At 40.8% G+C, this 24,253-nt stretch overlaps 1 protein-coding gene and 25 non-coding genes across 32 annotated transcripts in view; 25 read left to right on the top strand and 1 right to left on the bottom strand.

Annotated features, from left to right (window-relative positions):
• The window catches only part of tfr2 (transferrin receptor 2), a 52,006-nt gene that overhangs the window by 26,799 nt on the left and 954 nt on the right, over positions 1-24,253 (bottom strand). For 2 of the 7 annotated variants that reach the window (XM_061237037.1, XM_061237038.1), the window contains exons 2-10: positions 19,792-19,847; positions 18,687-18,942; positions 17,776-17,962; positions 17,237-17,377; positions 16,142-16,253; positions 15,536-15,778; positions 14,748-14,887; positions 14,076-14,257; positions 13,625-13,744 (exon numbers count right to left, since the gene is read on the bottom strand). In XM_061237037.1, coding sequence (XP_061093021.1) covers positions 13,625-13,744; positions 14,076-14,257; positions 14,748-14,887; positions 15,536-15,778; positions 16,142-16,253; positions 17,237-17,377; positions 17,776-17,962; positions 18,687-18,942; positions 19,792-19,821 — 1,411 coding nt within the window. In that variant the 5' untranslated portion in view covers positions 19,822-19,847. Of the gene's footprint in view, positions 1-13,624; positions 13,745-14,075; positions 14,258-14,747; positions 14,888-15,535; positions 15,779-16,141; positions 16,254-17,236; positions 17,378-17,775; positions 17,963-18,686; positions 18,943-19,791; positions 19,848-22,081; positions 22,315-23,711; positions 23,749-24,128; positions 24,249-24,253 lie in introns of those variants that run through there. The other 5 variants (XM_061237036.1, XM_061237034.1, XM_061237039.1 and 2 more) reach the window with 5 other exon arrangements.
• On the top strand, positions 443-532 carry trnar-ucu (transfer RNA arginine (anticodon UCU)). The gene is given in 2 exon segments: positions 443-479; positions 497-532. It is a non-coding gene; the product is annotated as a tRNA-Arg (tRNA).
• Positions 1,270-1,359, top strand: trnar-ucu (transfer RNA arginine (anticodon UCU)). The gene is given in 2 exon segments: positions 1,270-1,306; positions 1,324-1,359. It is a non-coding gene; the product is annotated as a tRNA-Arg (tRNA).
• trnar-ucu (transfer RNA arginine (anticodon UCU)) lies at positions 1,683-1,772 on the top strand. Its single transcript is given in 2 exon segments — positions 1,683-1,719; positions 1,737-1,772. It is a non-coding gene; the product is annotated as a tRNA-Arg (tRNA).
• On the top strand, positions 2,509-2,598 carry trnar-ucu (transfer RNA arginine (anticodon UCU)). The gene is given in 2 exon segments: positions 2,509-2,545; positions 2,563-2,598. It is a non-coding gene; the product is annotated as a tRNA-Arg (tRNA).
• On the top strand, positions 2,922-3,011 carry trnar-ucu (transfer RNA arginine (anticodon UCU)). Its single transcript is given in 2 exon segments — positions 2,922-2,958; positions 2,976-3,011. It is a non-coding gene; the product is annotated as a tRNA-Arg (tRNA).
• On the top strand, positions 3,335-3,424 carry trnar-ucu (transfer RNA arginine (anticodon UCU)). The gene is given in 2 exon segments: positions 3,335-3,371; positions 3,389-3,424. It is a non-coding gene; the product is annotated as a tRNA-Arg (tRNA).
• trnar-ucu (transfer RNA arginine (anticodon UCU)) lies at positions 3,751-3,840 on the top strand. Its single transcript is given in 2 exon segments — positions 3,751-3,787; positions 3,806-3,840. It is a non-coding gene; the product is annotated as a tRNA-Arg (tRNA).
• trnar-ucu (transfer RNA arginine (anticodon UCU)) lies at positions 4,163-4,252 on the top strand. Its single transcript is given in 2 exon segments — positions 4,163-4,199; positions 4,217-4,252. It is a non-coding gene; the product is annotated as a tRNA-Arg (tRNA).
• trnar-ucu (transfer RNA arginine (anticodon UCU)) lies at positions 4,994-5,083 on the top strand. The gene is given in 2 exon segments: positions 4,994-5,030; positions 5,048-5,083. It is a non-coding gene; the product is annotated as a tRNA-Arg (tRNA).
• On the top strand, positions 5,408-5,497 carry trnar-ucu (transfer RNA arginine (anticodon UCU)). The gene is given in 2 exon segments: positions 5,408-5,444; positions 5,462-5,497. It is a non-coding gene; the product is annotated as a tRNA-Arg (tRNA).
• trnar-ucu (transfer RNA arginine (anticodon UCU)) lies at positions 5,824-5,913 on the top strand. Its single transcript is given in 2 exon segments — positions 5,824-5,860; positions 5,878-5,913. It is a non-coding gene; the product is annotated as a tRNA-Arg (tRNA).
• On the top strand, positions 6,239-6,328 carry trnar-ucu (transfer RNA arginine (anticodon UCU)). The gene is given in 2 exon segments: positions 6,239-6,275; positions 6,293-6,328. It is a non-coding gene; the product is annotated as a tRNA-Arg (tRNA).
• Positions 7,071-7,160, top strand: trnar-ucu (transfer RNA arginine (anticodon UCU)). The gene is given in 2 exon segments: positions 7,071-7,107; positions 7,125-7,160. It is a non-coding gene; the product is annotated as a tRNA-Arg (tRNA).
• On the top strand, positions 7,487-7,576 carry trnar-ucu (transfer RNA arginine (anticodon UCU)). Its single transcript is given in 2 exon segments — positions 7,487-7,523; positions 7,541-7,576. It is a non-coding gene; the product is annotated as a tRNA-Arg (tRNA).
• On the top strand, positions 7,902-7,991 carry trnar-ucu (transfer RNA arginine (anticodon UCU)). The gene is given in 2 exon segments: positions 7,902-7,938; positions 7,956-7,991. It is a non-coding gene; the product is annotated as a tRNA-Arg (tRNA).
• Positions 8,316-8,405, top strand: trnar-ucu (transfer RNA arginine (anticodon UCU)). Its single transcript is given in 2 exon segments — positions 8,316-8,352; positions 8,370-8,405. It is a non-coding gene; the product is annotated as a tRNA-Arg (tRNA).
• On the top strand, positions 8,732-8,821 carry trnar-ucu (transfer RNA arginine (anticodon UCU)). Its single transcript is given in 2 exon segments — positions 8,732-8,768; positions 8,786-8,821. It is a non-coding gene; the product is annotated as a tRNA-Arg (tRNA).
• Positions 9,148-9,237, top strand: trnar-ucu (transfer RNA arginine (anticodon UCU)). The gene is given in 2 exon segments: positions 9,148-9,184; positions 9,202-9,237. It is a non-coding gene; the product is annotated as a tRNA-Arg (tRNA).
• Positions 9,560-9,649, top strand: trnar-ucu (transfer RNA arginine (anticodon UCU)). The gene is given in 2 exon segments: positions 9,560-9,596; positions 9,614-9,649. It is a non-coding gene; the product is annotated as a tRNA-Arg (tRNA).
• On the top strand, positions 9,976-10,065 carry trnar-ucu (transfer RNA arginine (anticodon UCU)). Its single transcript is given in 2 exon segments — positions 9,976-10,012; positions 10,030-10,065. It is a non-coding gene; the product is annotated as a tRNA-Arg (tRNA).
• trnar-ucu (transfer RNA arginine (anticodon UCU)) lies at positions 10,392-10,481 on the top strand. The gene is given in 2 exon segments: positions 10,392-10,428; positions 10,446-10,481. It is a non-coding gene; the product is annotated as a tRNA-Arg (tRNA).
• trnar-ucu (transfer RNA arginine (anticodon UCU)) lies at positions 10,807-10,896 on the top strand. The gene is given in 2 exon segments: positions 10,807-10,843; positions 10,861-10,896. It is a non-coding gene; the product is annotated as a tRNA-Arg (tRNA).
• Positions 11,219-11,308, top strand: trnar-ucu (transfer RNA arginine (anticodon UCU)). Its single transcript is given in 2 exon segments — positions 11,219-11,255; positions 11,273-11,308. It is a non-coding gene; the product is annotated as a tRNA-Arg (tRNA).
• Positions 11,635-11,724, top strand: trnar-ucu (transfer RNA arginine (anticodon UCU)). The gene is given in 2 exon segments: positions 11,635-11,671; positions 11,689-11,724. It is a non-coding gene; the product is annotated as a tRNA-Arg (tRNA).
• On the top strand, positions 12,051-12,140 carry trnar-ucu (transfer RNA arginine (anticodon UCU)). The gene is given in 2 exon segments: positions 12,051-12,087; positions 12,105-12,140. It is a non-coding gene; the product is annotated as a tRNA-Arg (tRNA).

Raw genomic sequence — 24,253 nt, 5'->3', positions numbered from 1 at the left:
GGAAAATGAAAACACCCAGCTGCCAGTGGGCTCTGTGGCGCAATGGATAGCGTATTGGACTTCTAGATAAAACACTGTAGTTATTCAAAGCTTGTGGGTTCGACTCCCATCAGAGTCGTTCTGTTATCAAAAGCACAACTTATGCAAAATTCCCAAAGGCCACGTTTGCACTGCTTTATGATTTCTGTTTGAATCACAACTGACTCACAAATGAGGATCATGGAATACACAGACGTCCGTCATATATTGTTAAGTGGAGACATGTGCAGATACTTTCCAACTTGAAAAATGTTAAAAAATCTATGCATTCCACTTTTGATGGAAAATGTTTTTTTTATCCCACCCAAAGACAAAACTATTCTGTGTGGGTCTCCCCTTTCCTCCAACAGGGAGTGGTATTTGAAGATTCCCTGGAAAAAACTATGAATCCTCTCAGCCAGTGGGCTCTGTGGCGCAATGGATAGCGCATTGGACTTCTAGATAAAACACTGTAGTTATTCAAAGGTTGTGGGTTCGAGTCCCACCAGAGTCATTCTGTTATCAAAAGCACAAATGATGCAAAATGCCCAAAGGCCACGTTTGCACTGCTTCATGATTTCTGTTTGAATCACAACTGACTGACAAATGAGGATCATGGAATCCACAGACGTCCGTCATATATTGTTAAGTGAAGACACGTGCAGATACTTTCCAACTTGAAAAATGTTTAAAAATCTATGCATTCCACTTTTGATGGAAAAAGTTTTTTTTATCCCACCCAAAGACAAAAATATTCTGTGTGGGTCTCCCCTTTCCTCCAACAGGGAGTGGTATTCGAAGATTCCCTGGAAAAAACTATGAAGCTTCTCAGCCAGTGGGCTCTGTGGTGCAATGGACAGCGCATAGGACTTCTAGATAAAACACTGTAGTTATTCAAAGGTTGTGGGTTCGACTCCCACCAGAGTCGTTCAGTTTTCAAAAGCACAAATGATGCAAAATGCCCAAAGGCCACGTTTGCACTGCTTCATGATTTCTGTTTGAATCACAACTGACTGACAAATGAGGATCATGGAATCCACAGACGTCCGTCATATATTGTTAAGTGGAGACACGTGCAGATACTTTCCAACTTGAAAAATGTTTAAAAATCTATGCATTCCACTTTTGATGGAAAATGTTTTTTTTATCCCACCCAAAGACAAAAATATTCTGTGTGGGTCTCCCCTTCCCTCCAACAGGGAGTGGTATTCAAAGATTCCCCGGAAAAATGAAAAAACCAAGTTGTCAGTGGGCTCTGTGGCGCAATGGATAGCGCATTGGACTTCTAGATAAAACACTGTAGTTATTCAAAGGTTGTGGGTTCGAGTCCCACCAGAGTCGTTCAGTTTTAAAAATCACAAATGATGCAAAATGCCCAAAGGCCACGATTGCACTGCTTCATGATTTCTGTTTGAATCACAACTGACTGACAAATGAGGATCATGGAATCCACAGACGTCCGTCATATATTGTTAAGTGGAGACACGTGCAGATACTTTCCAACTTGAAAAATGTTTAAAAATCTATGCATTCCACTTTTGATGGAAAATGTTTTTTTTATCCCACCCAAAGACAAAAATATTCTGTGTGGGTCTCCCCTTCCCTCCAACAGGGAGTGGTATTTGAAGATTCCCTGGAAAAATGAAAAAACCAAGCTGCCAGTGGGCTCTGTGGCGCAATGGATAGCGCATTGGACTTCTAGATAAAACACTGTAGTTATTCAAAGGTTGTGGGTTCGAGTCCCACCAGAGTCGTTCAGTTTTCAAAATCACAAATGATGCAAAATGCCCAAAGGCCACGATTGCACTGCTTCATGATTTCTGTTTGAATCACAACTGACTGACAAATGAGGATCATGGAATCCACAGACGTCCGTCATATATTGTTAAGTGGAGACACGTGCAGATACTTTCCAACTTGAAAAATGTTTTAAAATCTATGCATTCCACTTTTGATGGAAAATGTTTTTTTTATCCCACCCAAAGACAAAAATATTCTGTGTGGGTCTCCCCTTCCCTCCAACAGGGAGTGGAATTTGAAGATTCCCTGGAAAATGAAAACACCCAGCTGCCAGTGGGCTCTGTGGCGCAATGGATAGCGTATTGGACTTCTAGATAAAACACTGTAGTTATTCAAAGCTTGTGGGTTCGACTCCCATCAGAGTCGTTCTGTTATCAAAAGCACAACTTATGCAAAATTCCCAAAGGCCACGTTTGCACTGCTTTATGATTTCTGTTTGAATCACAACTGACTCACAAATGAGGATCATGGAATACACAGACGTCCGTCATATATTGTTAAGTGGAGACATGTGCAGATACTTTCCAACTTGAAAAATGTTAAAAAATCTATGCATTCCACTTTTGATGGAAAATGTTTTTTTTATCCCACCCAAAGACAAAACTATTCTGTGTGGGTCTCCCCTTTCCTCCAACAGGGAGTGGTATTTGAAGATTCCCTGGAAAAAACTATGAATCCTCTCAGCCAGTGGGCTCTGTGGCGCAATGGATAGCGCATTGGACTTCTAGATAAAACACTGTAGTTATTCAAAGGTTGTGGGTTCGAGTCCCACCAGAGTCATTCTGTTATCAAAAGCACAAATGATGCAAAATGCCCAAAGGCCACGTTTGCACTGCTTCATGATTTCTGTTTGAATCACAACTGACTGACAAATGAGGATCATGGAATCCACAGACGTCCGTCATATATTGTTAAGTGAAGACACGTGCAGATACTTTCCAACTTGAAAAATGTTTAAAAATCTATGCATTCCACTTTTGATGGAAAATGTTTTTTTTATCCCACCCAAAGACAAAAATATTCTGTGTGGGTCTCCCCTTCCCTCCAACAGGGAGTGGTATTTGAAGATTCCCTGGAAAAATGAAAAAACCAAGCTGCCAGTGGGCTCTGTGGCGCAATGGATAGCGCATTGGACTTCTAGATAAAACACTGTAGTTATTCAAAGGTTGTGGGTTCGAGTCCCACCAGAGTTGTCCACTTTTCAAAAGCACAAATGATGCAAAATGCCCAAAAGGCCACGTTTGCACTGCTTCGTGATTTCTGTTTGAATCACTACTGACTGACAAACGAGGATTATGGAATCCACAGACGTCCATCATATATTGTTAAGTGGAGACACGTGCAGATACTTTCCAACTTGAAAAATGTTTAAAAATCTATGCATTCCACTTTTGATGGAAAATGCTTTTTTTTTTTCACCCAAAGACAAAAATATTCTGTGTGGGTCTCCCCTTCCCTCCAACAGGGAGTGGTATTTGAAGATTCCCTGGAAAATGAAAACACCGAGCTCCCAGTGGGCTCTGTGGCGCAATGGATAGCGCATTGGACTTCTAGATAAAACACTGTAGTTATTCAAAGGTTGTGGGTTCGAGTCCCATCAGAGTCATTCTGTTATCAAAAGCACAAATTATGCAAAATTCCCAACGGCCACGTTTGCACTGCTTTATGATTTCTGTTTGAATCACAACTGACTGACAAATGAGGATCATGGAATACACAGACGTCCGTCATATATTGTTAAGTGGAGACACGTGCAGATACTTTCCAACTTGAAAAATGTTTAAAAATCTATGCATTCCACTTTTGATGGAAAATATTTTTTTTTTATCCCACCCAAAGACAAAAATATTCTGTGTGGATCTCCCCTTTCCTCCAACAGGGAGTGGTATTCGAAGATTCCCTGGAAAAAACTACGAAGCCTCTCAGCCAGTGGGCTCTGTGGCGCAATGGATAGCGCATTTGACTTCTAGATAAAACACTGTAGTTATTCAAAGGTTGTGGGTTTGAGTCCCACCAGAGTCGTTCAGTTTTCAAAATCACAAATGATGCAAAATGCCCAACGACCACGTTTGCACTGCTTCATGATTTCTGTTTGAATCACAACTGACTGACAAATGAGGATCATGGAATCCACAGACATCCGTCATATATTGTTAAGTGGAGACACGTGCAGATACTTTCCAACTTGAAAAATGTTTAAAAATCTATGCATTCCACTTTTGATGGAAAATGTTTTTTTTATCCCACCCAAAGACAAAAATATTCTGTGTGGGTCTCCCCTTCCCTCCAACAGGGAGTGGTATTTGAAGATTCCCTGGAAAATGAAAAAACCCAGCTGCCAGTGGGCTCTGTGGCGCAATGGATAGCGCATTGGACTTCTAGATAAAACACTGTAGTTATTCAAAGGTTGTGGGTTCGAGTCCCATCAGAGTCGTTCTGTTATCAAAAGCACAAATTATGCAAAATTCCCAAAGGCCACGTTTGCACTGCTTTATGATTTCCCTTTGAATCACAACTGACTGACAAATGAGGATCATGGAATACACAGACGTCCGTCATATATTGTTAAGTGGAGACACGTGCAGATACTTTCCAACTTGAAAAATGTTTAAAAATCTATGCATTCCACTTTTGATGGAAAATATTTTTTTTTTATCCCACCCAAAGACAAAAATATTCTGTGTGGGTCTCCCCTTTCCTCCAACAGGGAGTGGTATTCGAAGATTCCTAGGAAAAAACTACGAAGCCTCTCAGCCAGTGGGTTCTGTAGCACAATGGACAGCGCATTGGACTTCTAGATGAAACAATGTAGTTATTCAAAGGTTGTGGGTTTGAGTCCCACCAGAGTCGTCCACTTTCCAAAAGCACAAATGATGCAAAATGCCCAAAAGGCCACGTTTGCACTGCTTTATGATTTCTGTTTGAATCACTACTGACTGACAAACGAGGATTATGGAATCCACAGACGTCCGTCATATATTGTTAAGTGGAGACACGTGCAGATACTTTCCAACTTGAAAAATGTTTAAAAATCTATGCATTCCACTTTTGATGGAAAATGCTTTTTTTTTTTTCACCCAAAGACAAAAATATTCTGTGTGGGTCTCCCATTCCCTCCAACAGGGAGTGGTATTTGAAGATTCCCTGGAAAAATGAAAAAACCAAGCTGCCAGTGGGCTCTGTGGCGCAATGGATAGCGCATTGGACTTCTAGATAAAACACTGTAGTTATTCAAAGGTTGTGGGTTCGAGTCCCACCAGAGTTGTCCACTTTTCAAAAGCACAAATGATGCAAAATGCCCAAAAGGCCACGTTTGCACTGCTTCATGATTTCTGTTTGAATCACTACTGACTGACAAACGAGGATTATGGAATCCACAGACGTCCATCATATATTGTTAAGTGGAGACACGTGCAGATACTTTCCAACTTGAAAAATGTTTAAAAATCTATGCATTCCACTTTTGATGGAAAATGCTTTTTTTTTTTTCACCCAAAGACAAAAATATTCTGTGTGGGTCTCCCCTTCCCTCCAACAGGGAGTGGTATTTGAAGATTCCCTGGAAAATGAAAACACGTAGCTTCCAGTGGGCTCTGTGGCGCAATGGATAGCGCATTGGACTTCTAGATAAAACACTGTAGTTATTCAAAGGTTGTGGGTTCGAGTCTCATCAGAGTCGTTCTGTTATCAAAAGCACAAATTATGCAAAATTCCCAAAGGCCACGTTTGCACTGCTTTATGATTTCTTTTTGAATCACAACTGACTGACAAATGAGGATCATGGAATACACAGACGTCCGTCATATATTGTTAAGTGGAGACACGTGCAGATACTTTCCAACTTGAAAAATGTTTAAAAATCTATGCATTCCACTTTTGATGGAAAATGTTTTTTTTTTATCCCACCCAAAGACAAAAATATTCTGTGTGGGTCTCCCATTTCCTCCAACAGGGAGTGGTATTCGAAGATTCCCTGGAAAAAACTACGAAGCCTCTCAGCCAGTGGGCTCTGTGGCGCAATGGACAGCGCATTGGACTTCTAGATGAAACACTGTAGTTATTCAAAGCTTGTGGGTTTGAGTCCCACCAGAGTCGTCCACTTTCCAAAAGCACAAATGATGCAAAATGCCCCAAAGGCCACGTTTGCACTGCTTTATGATTTCTGTTTGAATCACTACTGACTGACAAACGAGGATTATGGAATCCACAGACGTCCGTCATAGATTGTTAAGTGGAGACACGTGCAGATACTTTAAAACTTGAAAAATGTTTAAAAATCTATGCATTCCACTTTTGATGGAAAATGCTTTTTTTTTATCCCACCCAATGACAAAAATATTCTGTGTGGGTCTCCCCTTCCCTCCAACAGGGAGTGGTATTCAAAGATTCCCTGGAAAATGAAAACACGTAGCTTCCAGTGGGCTCTGTGGCGCAATGGATAGCGCATTGGACTTCTAGATAAAACACTGTAGTTATTCAAAGGTTGTGGGTTCGAGTCCCATCAGAGTCGTTCTGTTATCAAAAGCACAAATTATGCAAAATTCCCAAAGGCCACGTTTGCACTGCTTTATGATTTCCCTTTGAATCACAACTGACTGACAAATGAGGATCATGGAATACACAGACGTCCGTCATATATTGTTAAGTGGAGACACGTGCAGATACTTTCCAACTTGAAAAATGTTTAAAAATCTATGCATTCCACTTTTGATGGAAAATATTTTTTTTTTATCCCACCCAAAGACAAAAATATTCTGTGTGGGTCTCCCCTTTCCTCCAACAGGGAGTGGTATTCGAAGATTCCTAGGAAAAAACTACGAAGCTTCTCAGCCAGTGGGTTCTGTAGCACAATGGACAGCGCATTGGACTTCTAGATGAAACAATGTAGTTATTCAAAGGTTGTGGGTTTGAGTCCCACCAGAGTCGTCCACTTTCCAAAAGCACAAATGATGCAAAATGCCCAAAAGGCCACGTTTGCACTGCTTTATGATTTCTGTTTGAATCACTACTGACTGACAAACGAGGATTATGGAATCCACAGACGTCCGTCATATATTGTTAAGTGGAGACACGTGCAGATACTTTCCAACTTGAAAAATGTTTAAAAATCTATGCATTCCACTTTTGATGGAAAATGCTTTTTTTTTTTTCACCCAAAGACAAAAATATTCTGTGTGGGTCTCCCCTTCCCTCCAACAGGGAGTGGTATTTCAAGATTCCCTGGAAAAAACTACGAAGCCTCTCAGCCAGTGGGCTCTGTGGCGCAATGGACAGCGCATTGGACTTCTAGATGAAACACTGTAGTTATTCAAAGCTTGTGGGTTTGAGTCCCACCAGAGTCGTCCACTTTCCAAAAGCACAAATGATGCAAAATGCCCAAAAGGCCACGTTTGCACTGCTTTATGATTTCTGTTTGAATCACTACTGACTGACAAACGAGGATTATGGAATCCACAGACGTCCGTCATATATTGTTATGTGGAGACACGTGCAGATACTTTAAAACTTGAAAAATGTTTAAAAATCTATGCATTCCACTTTTGATGGAAAATGCTTTTTTTTTATCCCACCCAATGACAAAAATATTCTGTGTGGGTCTCCCCTTCCCTCCAACAGGGAGTGGTATTCAAAGATTCCCTGGAAAAATGAAAAAACCAAGCTGCCAGTGGGCTCTGTGGTGCAATGGATAGCGCATTGGACTTCTAGATAAAACACTGTAGTTATTCAAAGGTTGTGGATTCGAGTCCCACCAGAGTCGTTCAGTTTTCAAAATCACAAATGATGCAAAATGCCCAACGGCCACGTTTGCACTGCTTCATGATTTCTGTTTGAATCACAACTGACTGACAAATGAGGATCATGGAATCCACAGACGTCCGTCATATATTGTTAAGTGGAGACACGTGCAGATACTTTAAAACTTGAAAAATGTTTAAAAATCTATGCATTCCACTTTTGATGGAAAATGCTTTTTTTTTATCCCACCCAATGACAAAAATATTCTGTGTGGGTCTCCCATTCCCTCCAACAGGGAGTGGTATTTGAAGATTCCCTGGAAAAATGAAAAAACCAAGCTGCCAGTGGGCTCTGTGGCGCAATGGATAGCGCATTGGACTTCTAGATAAAACACTGTAGTTATTCAAAGGTTGTGGGTTCGAGTCCCACCAGAGTTGTCCACTTTTCAAAAGCACAAATGATGCAAAATGCCCAAAAGGCCACGTTTGCACTGCTTCATGATTTCTGTTTGAATCACTACTGACTGACAAACGAGGATTATGGAATCCACAGACGTCCATCATATATTGTTAAGTGGAGACACGTGCAGATACTTTCCAACTTGAAAAATGTTTAAAAATCTATGCATTCCACTTTTGATGGAAAATGCTTTTTTTTTTTTTACCCAAAGACAAAAATATTCTGTGTGGGTCTCCCCTTCCCTCCAACAGGGAGTGGTATTTGAAGATTCCCTGGAAAATGAAAACACGTAGCTCCCAGTGGGCTCTGTGGCGCAATGGATAGCGCATTGGACTTCTAGATAAAACACTGTAGTTATTCAAAGGTTGTGAGTTCGAGTCCCATCAGAGTCGTTCTGTTATCAAAAGCACAAATTATGCAAAATTCCCAAAGGCCACGTTTGCACTGCTTTATGATTTCTTTTTGAATCACAACTGACTGACAAATGAGGATCATGGAATACACAGACGTCCGTCATATATTGTTAAGTGGAGACACGTGCAGATACTTTCCAACTTGAAAAATGTTTAAAAATCTATGCATTCCACTTTTGATGGAAAATGTTTTTTTTTTATCCCACCCAAAGACAAAAATATTCTGTGTGGGTCTCCCATTTCCTCCAACAGGGAGTGGTATTCGAAGATTCCCTGGAAAAAACTACGAAGCCTCTCAGCCAGTGGGCTCTGTGGCGCAATGGACAGCGCATTGGACTTCTAGATGAAACACTGTAGTTATTCAAAGCTTGTGGGTTTGAGTCCCACCAGAGTCGTCCACTTTCCAAAAGCACAAATGATGCAAAATGCCCCAAAGGCCACGTTTGCACTGCTTTATGATTTCTGTTTGAATCACTACTGACTGACAAACGAGGATTATGGAATCCACAGACGTCCGTCATAGATTGTTAAGTGGAGACACGTGCAGATACTTTAAAACTTGAAAAATGTATAAAAATCTATGCATTCCACTTTTGATGGAAAATGCTTTTTTTTTATCCCACCCAATGACAAAAATATTCTGTGTGGGTCTCCCCTTCCCTCCAACAGGGAGTGGTATTCAAAGATTCCCTGGAAAAATGAAAAAACCAACCTGCCAGTGGGCTCTGTGGTGCAATGGATAGCGCATTGGACTTCTAGATAAAACACTGTAGTTATTCAAAGGTTGTGGGTTCGAGTCCCACCAGAGTCGTTCAGTTTTCAAAATCACAAATGATGCAAAATGCCCAACGGCCACGTTTGCACTGTTTCATGATTTCTGTTTGAATCACAACTGACTGACAAATGAGGATCATGGAATCCACAGACGTCCGTCATATATTGTTAAGTGGAGACACGTGCAGATACTTTCCAACTTGAAAAATGTTTTAAAATCTATGCATTCCACTTTTGATGGAAAATGTTTTTTTTATCCCACCCAAAGACAAAAATATTCTGTGTGGGTCTCCCCTTCCCTCCAACAGGGAGTGGTATTTGAAGATTCCCTGGAAAATGAAAACACCCAGCTGCCAGTGGGCTCTGTGGCGCAATGGATAGCGCATTGGACTTCTAGATAAAACACTGTAGTTATTCAAAGGTTGTGGGTTCGAGTCCCATCAGAGTCGTTCTTTTATCAAAAGCACAAATTATGCAAAATTCCCAAAGGCCACGTTTGCACTGCTTTATGATTTCCGTTTGAATCACAACTGACTGACAAATGAGGATCATGGAATACACAGACGTCCGTCATATATTGTTAAGTGGAGACACGTGCAGATACTTTCCAACTTGAAAAATGTTTAAAAATCTATGCATTCCACTTTTGATGGAAAATATTTTTTTTTTATCCCACCCAAAGACAAAAATATTCTGTGTGGGTCTCCCCTTTCCTCCAACAGGGAGTGGTATTCGAAGATTCCTTGGAAAAAACTACGAAGCCTCTCAGCCAGTGGGTTCTGTAGCGCAATGGACAGCGCATTGGACTTCTAGATGAAACACTGTAGTTATTCAAAGGTTGTGGGTTTGAGTCCCACCGGAGTCGTCCACTTTCCAAAAGCACAAATGATGCAAAATGCCCAAAAGGCCACGTTTGCACTGCTTTATGATTTCTGTTTGAATCACTACTGACTGACAAACGAGGATTATGGAATCCACAGACGTCCGTCATATATTGTTAAGTGGAGACACGTGCAGATACTTTAAAACTTGAAAAATGTTTAAAAATCTATGCATTCCACTTTTGATGGAAAATGCTTTTTTTTTATCCCACCCAATGACAAAAATATTCTGTGTGGGTCTCCCCTTCCCTCCAACAGGGAGTGGTATTTGAAGATTCCCTGGAAAAATGAAAAAACCAAGCTGCCAGTGGGCTCTGTGGCGCAATGGATAGCGCATTGGACTTCTAGATAAAACACTGTAGTTATTCAAAGGTTGTGGGTTCGAGTCCCACCAGAGTTGTCCACTTTTCAAAAGCACAAATGATGCAAAATGCCCAAAAGGCCACGTTTGCACTGCTTCATGATTTCTGTTTGAATCACTACTGACTGACAAACGAGGATTATGGAATCCACAGACGTCCATCATATATTGTTAAGTGGAGACACGTGCAGATACTTTCCAACTTGAAAAATGTTTAAAAATCTATGCATTCCACTTTTGATGGAAAATGCTTTTTTTTTTTTCACCCAAAGACAAAAATATTCTGTGTGGGTCTCCCCTTCCCTCCAACAGGGAGTGGTATTCAAAGATTCCCTGGAAAAATGAAAAAACCAACCTGCCAGTGGGCTCTGTGGTGCAATGGATAGCGCATTGGACTTCTAGATAAAACACTGTAGTTATTCAAAGGTTGTGGGTTCGAGTCCCACCAGAGTCGTTCAGTTTTCAAAATCACAAATGATGCAAAATGCCCAACGGCCACGTTTGCACTGCTTCATGATTTCTGTTTGAATCACAACTGACTGACAAATGAGGATCATGGAATCCACAGACGTCCGTCATATATTGTTAAGTGGAGACACGTGCAGATACTTTCCAACTTGAAAAATGTTTTAAAATCTATGCATTCCACTTTTGATGGAAAATGTTTTTTTTATCCCACCCAAAGACAAAAATATTCTGTGTGGGTCTCCCCTTCCCTCCAACAGGGAGTGGTATTTGAAGATTCCCTGGAAAATGAAAACACCCAGCTGCCAGTGGGCTCTGTGGCGCAATGGATAGCGCATTGGACTTCTAGATAAAACACTGTAGTTATTCAAAGGTTGTGGGTTCGAGTCCCATCAGATTCGTTCTTTTATCAAAAGCACAAATTATGCAAAATTCCCAAAGGCCACGTTTGCACTGCTTTATGATTTCCGTTTGAATCACAACTGACTGACAAATGAGGATCATGGAATACACAGACGTCCGTCATATATTGTTAAGTGGAGACACGTGCAGATACTTTCCAACTTGAAAAATGTTTAAAAATCTATGCATTCCACTTTTGATGGAAAATATTTTTTTTTTATCCCACCCAAAGACAAAAATATTCTGTGTGGGTCTCCCCTTTCCTCCAACAGGGAGTGGTATTCGAAGATTCCCTGGAAAAAACTACGAAGCCTCTCAGCCAGTGGGTTCTGTAGCGCAATGGACAGCGCATTGGACTTCTAGATGAAACACTGTAGTTATTCAAAGGTTGTGGGTTCGAGTCCCACCAGAGTCGTCCACTTTCCAAAAGCACAAATGATGCAAAATGCCCACAAGGCCACGTTTGCACTGCTTTATGATTTCTGTTTGAATCACTACTGACTGACAAACGAGGATTATGGAATCCACAGACGTCCGTCATATATTGTTAAGTGGAGACACGTGCAGATACTTTAAAACTTGAAAAATGTTTAAAAATCTATGCATTCCACTTTTGATGGAAAATGCTTTTTTTTTATCCCACCCAAAGACAAAAATATTCTGTGTGGGTCTCCCCTTCCCTCCAACAGGGAGTGGTATTCAAAGATTCCCTGGAAAAATGAAAAAACCAACCTGCCAGTGGGCTCTGTGGCGCAATGGATAGCGCATTGGACTTCTAGATAAAACACTGTAGTTATTCAAAGGTTGTGGGTTGGAGTCCCACCAGAGTCGTTCAGTTTTCAAAATCACAAATGATGCAAAATGCCCAAAGGCCACGTTTGCACTGCTTCATGATTTCTGTTTGAATCACAACTGACTGACAAATGAGGATCATGGAATCCACAGACGTCCATCATATATTGTTAAGTGGAGACATGTGCAGATACTTTCCAACTTGAAAAATGATTAAAAATCTATGCATTCCACTTTTGATGGAAAATGTTTTTTTTTTATCCCACCCAAAGACAAAAATATTCTGTGTGGGTCTCCCCTTTCCTCCAACAGGGAGTGGTATTCGAAGATTCCCTGGAAAAACCGAAGAAGCCAAGCTGCCAGTGGGCTCTGTGGCGCAATGGACAGCGCATTGTGTCTTTGTTTGGGATAATAAAAACATTTTCTATCAAAAGAGGAATATATAGATTTTTTTTGTATTATTTCCAAGTTTGAATGTATCTGTATCTGTATCCAGTTCACAATACATGTTGGAATTCACTGGATTCCATTATCCCCATTTTTCAGTCAGTTGTGATACAAACACTAATCATGAAGCAGTCCTAACGTGGTCTTTCTGGCATTTTGCATAATTTCTGCTTTTGAAAACTGAACGACCCTGGTGGGACTCGAACCCACAACTTTTGAATAACTACAATGTTCCATTTGGAAGTTCAAAGATTCTGTGTGGGTCTCCCCTTCCCTCCAACCCGAAGAGGTATTCGGTGATACCAAGGAAATAACTAAGAAGCCTGCTTCCCAGTGAAACACAAATGACTGAAAAATGGAGATTATGGAATCCACAGAATTCCATCATTTATTGTCAATGGAGACAGTTGCAGATACTTTCAAACTTTTATCAGCACCACAAAGATTCTGTCTGGGTCTCCCCTGCCCTCCATTCATTTTGCAGAAATGTATACTTTTTTTTCCCCAACCAAGGACTCAGAGATTTTTCTTATGTCTTCCTTCTTCTCCAAAGATAGGCAAATAGCAGACCCATAGGACAAAAAACCCCCCACTAAATTCAGCGGGCTCTGTCATGCAATGGACAGCGCATTGGTCTTCTCAAAGAAACAATGTAAATATTTCAACATTTGAGCCCCACCAGACTCGTTGAGTTCTCAAAAACAGACACAGTGCAAAATGCCTGAAACACTGCATTGGACCGCTTTATGAAAAGTCCTTGAAACACATCCAACTGGTTTATAGCTTCCAGCAAATTTAATCAAAAAGTTTGAAGTGGATACTTTTGCAGCAACTATCAGGCTTGGAAATGTTGCACAAATGCATATTCCAGTCTAAGCTGAAATGGTTTCTTTTTTGATTCCACCCAGGGACACAAAGATTCTGCATGGGACTACATTCCCTTCTAACGAGGATCCACCGGAAAAAACTAATTTTTTCACAGAATTTTCCTGGAGAATAATAGTTCAAATGAATGCACGATATTTTATCCTCATCTTTGCAGCACATAAGAGACCCGAACTGTAAGCATACAGTACCATTGTCCACCATTGTGCTGAAGGTGCGGGCCAGCTCGAGCAGGATGGCAGTGCCCACCCCCGCCTTCACAGCGCCAGGCCCCCAGGAGTCTCGCTGGGCACCCATGATTATGTACTGATCTGGAGGAGTAAACAAATGACAAAGTCAGAGAGAGGGAAAAGGGGAAGATATATGGACAGACAGGGAGTGACATGGTTTACTGTACTCCTAACTCCTTACTGCGATAGGAAAAGGTCATTCAGAAAGTTTTAGATGTAGTCGAGTGATTTGCATAAACTATAGTTCACCGAAGGAATCACTCAGACCATCAGACCATTTTTCCAGATTAAAATCAAAGTCTCTTGACCTCATTGCCTTTGCAAGTAATGGTGGAGCACGGATAAAGAAAAACAGGACACGGATCACATCTGCACGGCAGCGGGTCGAGCGGGGCCTTTGTGTCTCTCTCACCCGGCTCAATCTTGCCCTCAATAGAGGCGAAGATGTTATTAAGCAGCACGGGCTTCATGGTGTTGTAGACGCCCATCCTCACCCTGCGGCCGCTGCCCGAGCTGAGCTCCGGCCCCAGTGCGCAGCGAACATAGGGCAGCCGGCCCTGCCAGCCCCGCGGGCACTCCGGGCCCGTCAGCTGACTGAGGAAGAGGATGAGAGAGGGGTAACTTTACTCATCACGCCCTGGAATGACAGCATCTTAATCTGCAGTGAGCAGTGTGGGTTTTACAAAGAAAATAAATAGTCAGCATTGTTTTTAAACAAAACCAATTCCAAAATTATTTTGAAATTCTTCCCTCCGAATAATTTTGATAAAACTACTACTACTACGACTACTACAACTACTAATAATAAAAATTAAAAAAAATAAAATAATAATAATAATAATAATACTACTACTACTAATAATAATAATAATAATAATAATAATAATACTAATAATAATCATCATCATCATCATAATCATGATTTGTTATTTAACTGACGCTTTTACCCAAATTGACCTACAGTATTGGACTAAGCTTTTTGTGAACCACTCCTTCTCATTCAGTTTCTGTCCATCAAATTTCTATATCGACAGATGAACACACAAATACAGAGGCAGATAAAAAAGTCATGTGAGGGTCTTACCTCAACAGTTGGGAGGCTACGTAGGCACTTATTGGTTGTGCTAGAATGAGTGGCAGGCCTGAGGACTGTGTGGGTGGGAACTGGGTGTGGTTAAAGGAGGGGAAGCCCGGAGTGAAAGGGTCACCTGAACCCAGGTGTACCTGTGATCATGCAGTGTTGGAGAAATCAAAAAACAAAGGCACATCACAACAGAAAAAAATAGTATTCTGTTCTATAGAAGCCAGGTTGTTGATGAATAGAATAAAAACACAAACATCTCATAATTTAAACAATGGTGAAAATAGCTGAGTCACAGCTGCCTGTCTCTCGTGTTCAGGTTCTCTCAAAGACCATTGTCACACTACGCACATTCCTCTTACTATGCACTGGCACCACCTATTGATGACATGTACCGAACAAAATATTTTTGTGACTACCAAAAAACAGCTACTGAAATCTAAAGAGACTGTTGGTAAAGAATTCCAAGTATTCCAAGGCTGCCCACTATCTCTTTCACATTTTAGTTTTATTTTCTATTACAATAGCCACTTTGAACTAAATACAGTATTTAGTACACAGCTATTGAGGTCCAGTGTTCATCCCAATTCCTCTGTTGATCATAACTGTTCAAGGTCTTCCACGATACAGTGATACAGAAGAAGTTTATACCTGAGCTTACACACAACCCCCTGTATGCACCCAACTGTACCTACACATTGTTTTCATAGCAGGAATTTGTGTTTGAAAATGTTGCGAATTAGGGCAACTGCCTCGGTTGACATTTTTCTGCTTCTTGGTGCTGTACCCACATGTTCAGAGATGGCCGCACTGCCATGGAGGCCCATTCTGCGGGGATCTTGGGGGATATCAGCAGGGTCGGGGTAAATCAGCACCCCTACTATCCCTGCACGTTGGGCGTGCCACACCTTCTCCGCAAAGCTCACGCCTCCTCCGACTCGTACCACCGCAACAGCGCCCCCTAAGCGAAAATCCAGGGCGTGCAGCCGGTCAAAGTCCTCCTGCCGTCCGTAATTCAGGTACACCAAACGGCCCTGCTCACAGAGGGGAAGAGGGGTTAACGTGGAGATTGAGTGAGTAAGGCAGTGCCAGAGCTACAATTGATAAAAGTAGAAAGAAAGGTTAACGTCCATGCACACACACAGCATAATTTGTACATGTATTAACATAACATGTACAGATTAGCGTTAAACACACAGACATATGCTGCAATAGAGTATGTTTCATTAACACAGCCATATGCAGGCACACAGAATGAAAGCATGGTACGTAGAAGCACACACACACACACACACATGCTGTACGCACACACACACATACACACATACTGTACATACACACACACACACACACACACACACACACACACACACACGACATCTATGTGAGTGCTGTACCGTGGCTGTGCCAGTTCCACTGTAAGCGCAGTAATCCAGCGGACTCCCCAAGGGGATCTCCTCCAGTACCTCTTCATTGGCATCTATTATCCACAGAGAGTTTCTCTGGGTCCTACAAAGAGACAGCAAGAAGAGGTGGGAAAACTACTTTTTAATATTTTATTTTAACTGTGTTTTGAGCACCCATACTGGCACCCATGAGATCTGTTAAAGCAGCAATTTAGTTCATCCAAGAGTCCTTCCTCCAAATACTAGCCTATCCCACACCTGTGCAGGCCTCAGCAATTTGAAGCGAGAAGGACACAGGTTGGCATGGTAACATGAACCTTTCTGGCTCTATTGTGATGTACAGTGGGCTCCAGAATTATTGGCACCCCTGATAAATCTTCACCATAAGTGCTGCAAACTAAAAGATAATACAGTTATTGACATAAGCTTTATTTTATAAATCATAATAATAATAATAATTCCCCCAAAAACAGGTCCCACAATGATTGGCCCCCTCTTTTTTAATACTTTACAAACACCCCAGGCAAAGATGACAGCCACAAGTCTATTCCTTTCATTTCCTGTGATAAGGTTAGAGAAGACATTTGGGGGGATTTTTGTCCATTCCTCCATACACAACTTTTCAGAATCCTTGGGATACCCCCTCTTTAGGTCAGACCACAGGTTTTAAGATGGCCATTGTAGAACATGGTTGTTTTTACCATTTCTGTGGAGTCCTCCTGAACAATCTACCTACAACCAAGACTCAGCTTCCAAGCAGAGGCAACCATATTCCCTGGTACTTTGTTCAATTCATTGTGCCATTGACCTCAAATGATGCCCCTGGACCACGGGCAGCAAAACATATCGAAAGTGTTTCAGAGTAGGTATGCGGTGCTTCTCCTTGTTTGCATTCCCTTTTGCCACCAAACATGTCAAATGTGTTTGGCCAAAACATTCAATTTTGGTCTCATCTGAGATCATCGTAGCACTCTTCCAGTCCTAATTGCGACGAGGTTTGGCAAACTCAAGATTTAGTTTATTGTGCTCTGAAGGTGAGGACCTCATGAGCCAAACAGCAGTGTTATGTCATCAACGCCTCAGTACCTGGATGGGAACTGGAGAGTAGCGTAGTGCGAGTCTGTCCAGGTGTGGTCCATAGGCATCTGGCGAAACTTCTGCAGGATCTCACTGGCGAGTGTGTTCCCCTCTGTGGACCCCGGTGGATGGGTCGACCTGCTCATACGTCTGTAGGAAAAAGGGCACAATGATTCAAATCCAACGCCATGCACTTTTTCACATGAGGTTGTAAAGGTGAATGCACAGTGGGCTATACAGGTCTATATAGGCCTAGCCGCCGTTTAGATTTAGGGTCATTTTCAGTTCTGTTCATTTAAAGTTACAAATTCAGTGCAATTCCATTCATCAATTGAAAAATCATCATGTAACATTATAGCCATTTTTCAATTCACCAACTGAATTCAAATTAATTTCAAAATGTTTCTCTCAGGCATGTTGTTCTCTCTAACATGTCAAATTGGACCGTCCTCAAAACCAATCAGATGGCAGATTGAATCCCCTCATCATAAAGCATAACGGTTTTTATGTGGAGGGTGTGTCTGTGCCAGTTGATTAACTGGTTGTACCTGACCGTGCTCTCAATCTGCTCCTCTTTCAGGTACTTCCTCAGCATGTCCTTCAGCTCCCCCAGGTACATCATGCCCCCCCAGGTGGCCCCTGAGTCACCTGTGTCCTCCGCTGGCACCAGCTCTACATCCACCTCCCCACAGTAGTGGCAGGATGCACGGAATGCCACATAACCCAGCAGGAATGCTACAGGGCAAAAAAGATGGCTGCCTTCAGTGACATGTAGATCATCTGACTGGTCAAACCCACTATCCATCATTGCTCTAGACCAACCTCGGTGTGCCTACCAGTTATCATTTTTGTATGTTTGATGGGGCATATATTGAAATCGAAGAGCAATGAACACATCTGCATGGCAGTGGTAGAGTGGGGCCTTTTCGTCTATGTTGGCTGAGCTCATGCATTACAACAGTGGCATGTAGATAAGCATCTCAGATAACATAATGCGTCAAACCTCAAAGTGGATAGGCTACAGCAGCAGAAGACCAATAAGTCTAAAGATAAGTCTAATAAATACCGAAAAAAATGCTGTCTGAGTGTATTTTCATCATGACATTGGCAGACCAAATGTAGCCATTCAACCAGACCAGTCATTTGTTCATGGTTAGATTACTACAATCCCATCAAACTGACATACTCCTCCCTGGGCAATGCTATGACCAAGTCTGCACTGTCTCGTGGGGCTGCTGGACACAGTTTTATGTGAACAAAAACCATATGTGATCCTTAATGGCTAAGCAAAGTCTTACTCAGAATTAATTTTACATTTCATTATGTGCCATTGACAGGATAGCACTCTGTGAAAGTGCCACTACTTAATCCACCCCTGTGGAAGTTTTTCAAAGTGACAAATCGCACCCTGTTGTGCAATTGAGTTGTGTAAAGCAGGCGGAGTCACCACAGAACATACCTGTGGTGAAGATGAGGAGTGAGAAGAGAATGAGGAAGAAGACAGCTTTCCTGCGATCGGAGGGCTTTTGTAGGACCAGGGCAGTAACGTCCGTGCTTAGGCCTGGGTTCAGGTCGTCCTCCGAGTCTGGACGAACGACAGTCACCTCTGCTTGTGATTCCTCACCCCTCTCTTCTTCAGGCTCCTCGTTCTGGCTGATTTTCTTGGCCCTCTGCCGGAATATGAAGCTGGGTTGGTCTGATGAAGAGGGGGAGCGCTATGGTGGGAAGCATGTGAGAGAGATGTCATGCATTGCCACAAAAGGAAAGATAGATGTTTGTTTGTGGACAAGAACTCACTGTCTTTTGTCCTTTGACTGTGGCTCACCCCTGCCCTGGAACCCCTGGCCTTGTAACCAGGCTAGCACCTAACTAGGATGTGGGGTCAGTGTATTACCTATTGGTTTGGCATAAGGTGGAAAACTACAGTATGTGGAACTACAGCTCTGAATGAGTCAGTAAACCTAGATCTGATACAACAGTAATAAAATGGTATTAGAGGTTCCCGATACACAAAATACGATACACTCAGTGAGCACTTTATTAGGTATTTATTAGACCTATTTTTTTGACTTACTGCTACTCACTGGGTGGTTTTTATTTTTCACGCCATTCTCTGCAAACTCTAAAGACTGTTGTGCATGAAATCCCAGGAGATCAACAGTTTCTGATATACACAAACTGCCCTGTCTCACACCAAGTATCATTCCACACTCAAAGTCGCTTAGATCACATTTCCTCCCCATTCTGCCATTTGGTCTAAAAAACAGCTTAAATATTTGCATTAACAAGCAGGTGTACATGTCTATCTAATAAAGTGCTCAGTGAGTGTATATAAATGACATATTTGAGAAAACAGGGTTAATGTAAAAATTGAATAGTGATATTTAGTTTTCACACTCCTTGAAACTGGCATTGGTGTTAGAACTAGAAACTAGAATGAAGAGACTCAACTTGTTAAAACCACTCAAGATTCATGTCAAGTACTTCTGAGTGTACATTCAATGAAGTTAAGTTTAGGTGAAAATGTATTGTACAATATAGCCCCATGGAGAAACAAATCTTACCCCTTTTAATAATACCTGAATAGCATCCATGCTCCTTAGAGTTTGTCTTTAAATGTCTGAGGGCGAAACAGACAGACTGTTAATTCTAGTTTTAATCTCTTGCATTCAAGTATTGTTATCTCAGCTTTCATCTCTCCAGCTTTCACACACACAGACACTGAACAACTCAGTCACTTTTTGGAGCTGGCATATCCTACTGACAACCACTTACTCCACTCAATGAATGAAGGTGATCACACCCATTCCACTCAATCCACCATTTTCATTGGGTCACTTAAGACATGGATAGCACTTTGACAGGAAGTAAACTCTTATACACAAAATGCCCCACAACCATGGTTTTCATATACCAAAAAATGACAATGCAATCCCACACAGAACTGAAGGAGATAGGGCAAAATATTGTATTTCACTTGCACAACCACCCACGATTGGTTCTGTTCTGATATTCAAATACTCGGTTCTTGGTTCTATTCAAATGCTGCTCTCTGTCCTTGAACTCAAGATATTTATTCACAGCCAGAAACATATTTTGATCAATAATTTCTGGTTCCAGAGAAAAGTGAAAGTAAGAATCTCACAGCTTGTAAATATTAATAAGCATTTGAGCTTGCCAAATGTGTTGGTAGACAACGGGGTAAAAAAGTCCCTTGGATTGCATTTTGGATTCTGTCGGGAATTTCCCAGCATTGATATTTGGATTAACAGATTTACAGAGCAGGGAGTGATGCAATAATTTGTCTTTTTCAGTGACAGCATGTCTCCGGTAAATCAGGGTGATGAAACTGTGGAGCTTATTGCCCTTCTATCTTTTTTCCTCTCCTCATTCTCCTCCTATCTGTCTCTCCCTGTAGGCAAAGGATAAGTCTGATAAACAGACACACCCTGTGTGACGCACGTTATACACACAAATACTGACAGGCCGACATTTACTTTTACACACAGTTAAAGGTAGCTATATACTGAAGTGTGGATACAAAATTTACAGTATTGCACAAGCAAACAAAGTATATGAAAATTATAAGGAATATGAACCATATCTGGAATGTAAAAACATGCATTTTTATACTCATACTATGCTTCTGTGTGTATAAGTAAGAATCGCTACATATAATATTCAGCTCACAAGATGTTTGCCAAAAGATTTTGGCGAAATCTGTTTATGTCTCGGTATGTCTATGCATCAGTTTACGCACCTGTGTGTGTGTGTATGTGTATGTATGTTCTGGCTCGGCAAACACATATCACAGTCAGTCACAGTTCATCCACCTCTCAGCCTGCCAGGCAGTGCTCTGTGGCTGGTGTGTCTGGTGAACTCTGTGCCATGATTGGTGGAGACCAAGTGCAGGGGAAGTACATGTTGACTCTGCGCTGACTTCATTAACTTTATTAACCACACAATAAACAGCAGCATGCCACTGCTCCACCTCCTCTGCTCAGGCTTGTGTGTAGCCATGCCCAGAGCCCTGCGGAGAAAGCTGCCACATGGTGGCTGTGTTTCGAGGCAACACACAAGCAAGGCCTGCAGAAACGTGTGACACTGAAATTATGGAGCATTAAGCTAAACGATTTTATCTTAAAAACAGAACTTGAAACGATGTGAATGTTTATGAATGTAGACACAGGCATTTTTAGGTTAGAAGCTCATTTTAAATTAGAATGCAGTCTACTTCTCTAGATAGATTATTCTGTAATTGTGAGAACAATTTATGGATTTATTCATTGCTTCACTGGGCACAATGGTATTATTAACTGATCGCTATATTATATACTTGAAGTTACATTTTTGGGCGCAGTAAATAGGATGAAAGTTAGAATGCCTTTCCATTAATTGAGGTTGACATTATTTCAAACATTTTAATCTTTATGTCTTATTTAAATATCAAAATAATTACACCAATGTTGCTTTTGTAAGCTGTTAAATGTAGAAAAAAGTAATTCTACTATTGAAATATAAACAATATCATTAAAAAACATTTACATAGCTTCTTTCAATTTATTGCCCACTGTTTTTTATTTTGTTAAATATATTTTAATCACCAATTTATTTTAATAATTTTCTTTCCCATTTAAATCAGATTTCAATACAGATTTAAACTGGGGGTGTTGTCTGAATGAAGTGCTTATGCACTGGGTAGAATACTGTTGTTCCCTTAAATACAACACTGTAATTCTATGGATAGATAGATTGATAGATAAATCACTACATTTATATAGGGCTTTTCTAGACACGCTTACAGTGATGAGGGGGAAAAACCCGTCGCAACCACCACCAATGCGTAGCACCCACCTGGGTGATGCACGGCTGCCATTTTGTGCCAAAACACTCACCACACACTAGCTCAGGTGGAGGGGGAGAGAACAATGTGTTTTCCAATTGAATCAGGGGATGATTAGGTGGCAGTTTGAAAGAGCCAGGGTTGGGAATTTAGCCAGGACACCGGGGAACTCCCTACTCTTTGCGAAGAGTGTCACAGGATTTTAATGACCACAGTCAGCCAGGACCTTGGTTTAACGTCTCATCTGAAAGACAGATATAGTCTAGTTTAAATCAATTTAATTTTCCTTTTTACCCATATTATTGTCTCTTTTCAACAAATTGAAATTGCCTAATTGCAATAGGAGGCTGGCTTCATTAGTTGCATCCTATTTATATTGAGAGGGTGAATTCAGATATGCAGAACTTGCACAGTAATGTGAAATTAAAAAACAACTTAACTGTAATTAAAAACAACCAAGAGTTTAATACCTTAACATGTAAGAGGTTATTGTTAAGCTATTACAATTAATTAAATGGTTATTTAGGTTTTTCTGTTCTTTGAGCTGCACTGAGCACATAAGTCCTGCAACTATAGACATCAATTATTCTGGGGCACAATCAAAATCCTCAAAGGTCAGACAGACTGAAAGCATTACCACTTGTGTGGACAATGTGCCCCATAGGTCAGTGCTATACTCTACATAGTTGCTACCAACCAAACATCCACTACCTTGGCTGACCTCTGCATATAGACTTCTATGAAATATTCTCCCCAGCATGTAAAGCAATTTACATTAAAACATGATGTGCAAAAGGTGCCTGTATAGAACTTTTTTTCACAGCTAGATTACAACTAGATAGACACATATCTAGTGAAATATAATTAATCAAATAAACAGTGATGTGCTCTTAAATGTGTCTTTAATGTCCCCTGACGTCCACATGATGCCATGCAGCCCCTGAGTGACAGGATCTCATATTGATTTAAAAAACAGCCGTTTACAAACTGCCTTATTTTACACTATATGAAATCATATACTGCACCTATTATGATCAACAACGCAGACTTTCATTTGTGTTATATTATGTTTAAATAGAACATTTTAGCATGAGCAACAATAGTAACCCTAATAGTCACAAAAGTATGCCAAAAGTAATTTTCAATGATGGAGAAAGTGACATTGCAGCCAATGAGCAGTCAGTTGCTGCCATACCTGCTTGTGCTTCTAGGGAATCAATCCTTTAACCACACAAAGGGTACAGTCACTGAGCACTGCATTAGGAACACCTGTAAACCTACTTAATCACGTGATTTTCTCATCAGCCAATCATGTGGCAGCAGTTCAATGCATAAAATCATGCAGATAACTGAACGCATTTGTAGTATCTTAGGAAAAGTAATAATCTGAAGAAAGAAATGTAATTCAAGATTACATTTATAGATACAAATAGATAGTTATAGATATTAAAAATAATACAGCTAACACCTGCTGTTTATGCCGCTTACAGTGCCATGCTCTGTATAGGCCAGTTGGGAGCTAATTGAAACAATCTTGTGTGTCATTTTTTAAACCATTTCACAACCTTGAAATATTATTTACAGCTATAATTTACTGATTAATACTAGAGGTAGGAACCAAAATGTCAACAATGGCCATACCTTTTAGCATCAGCAATACCCAGATTGCTCGTGACTGACACGTGTCTATAAACACAAAAATATAAAGTATGCCCTATAAATGAAGCGATAAACAAAATAAATAATCCAAAACTCACAATATACAGAGACTCTAACAGGTAGTATTCTACAAGTAGACCTCAGAAGACATCTGATTTAGAAAAACATGGCTCAAATGTCTGAATGATTCCACTTTAAATGGAAAGACCTTGCTCGTTGGCCTGATCCCAAACTGTATGCTGTAAAGTTTAACCATCTGAATTCCAGAAACATTCAAGCAGTTTTCAATCATAACTGTTCACCTGACACAACACAACCTGACATGAAGTTGCGAAATGTAACTTTCAGACAATAAAAAATCTATGAATTATTATTTCAAATAAACAAAAAGCACTTTACCTCTAAAATAGATAGCAATTAAATTGGCTCAGCATCATAACCAAACATTGAACGACTTCACACCAAATTAAAGGTTATAACTATAGCAAGTCAACTACCTACATGAGTAACAGTGTAATACAGAC

Source organism: Conger conger, chromosome 3 (assembly GCF_963514075.1).
Source record: "Conger conger chromosome 3, fConCon1.1, whole genome shotgun sequence".
NCBI lineage: Eukaryota > Metazoa > Chordata > Actinopteri > Anguilliformes > Congridae > Conger > Conger conger.
This window is presented reverse-complemented; position numbering and strand designations above follow the sequence as displayed.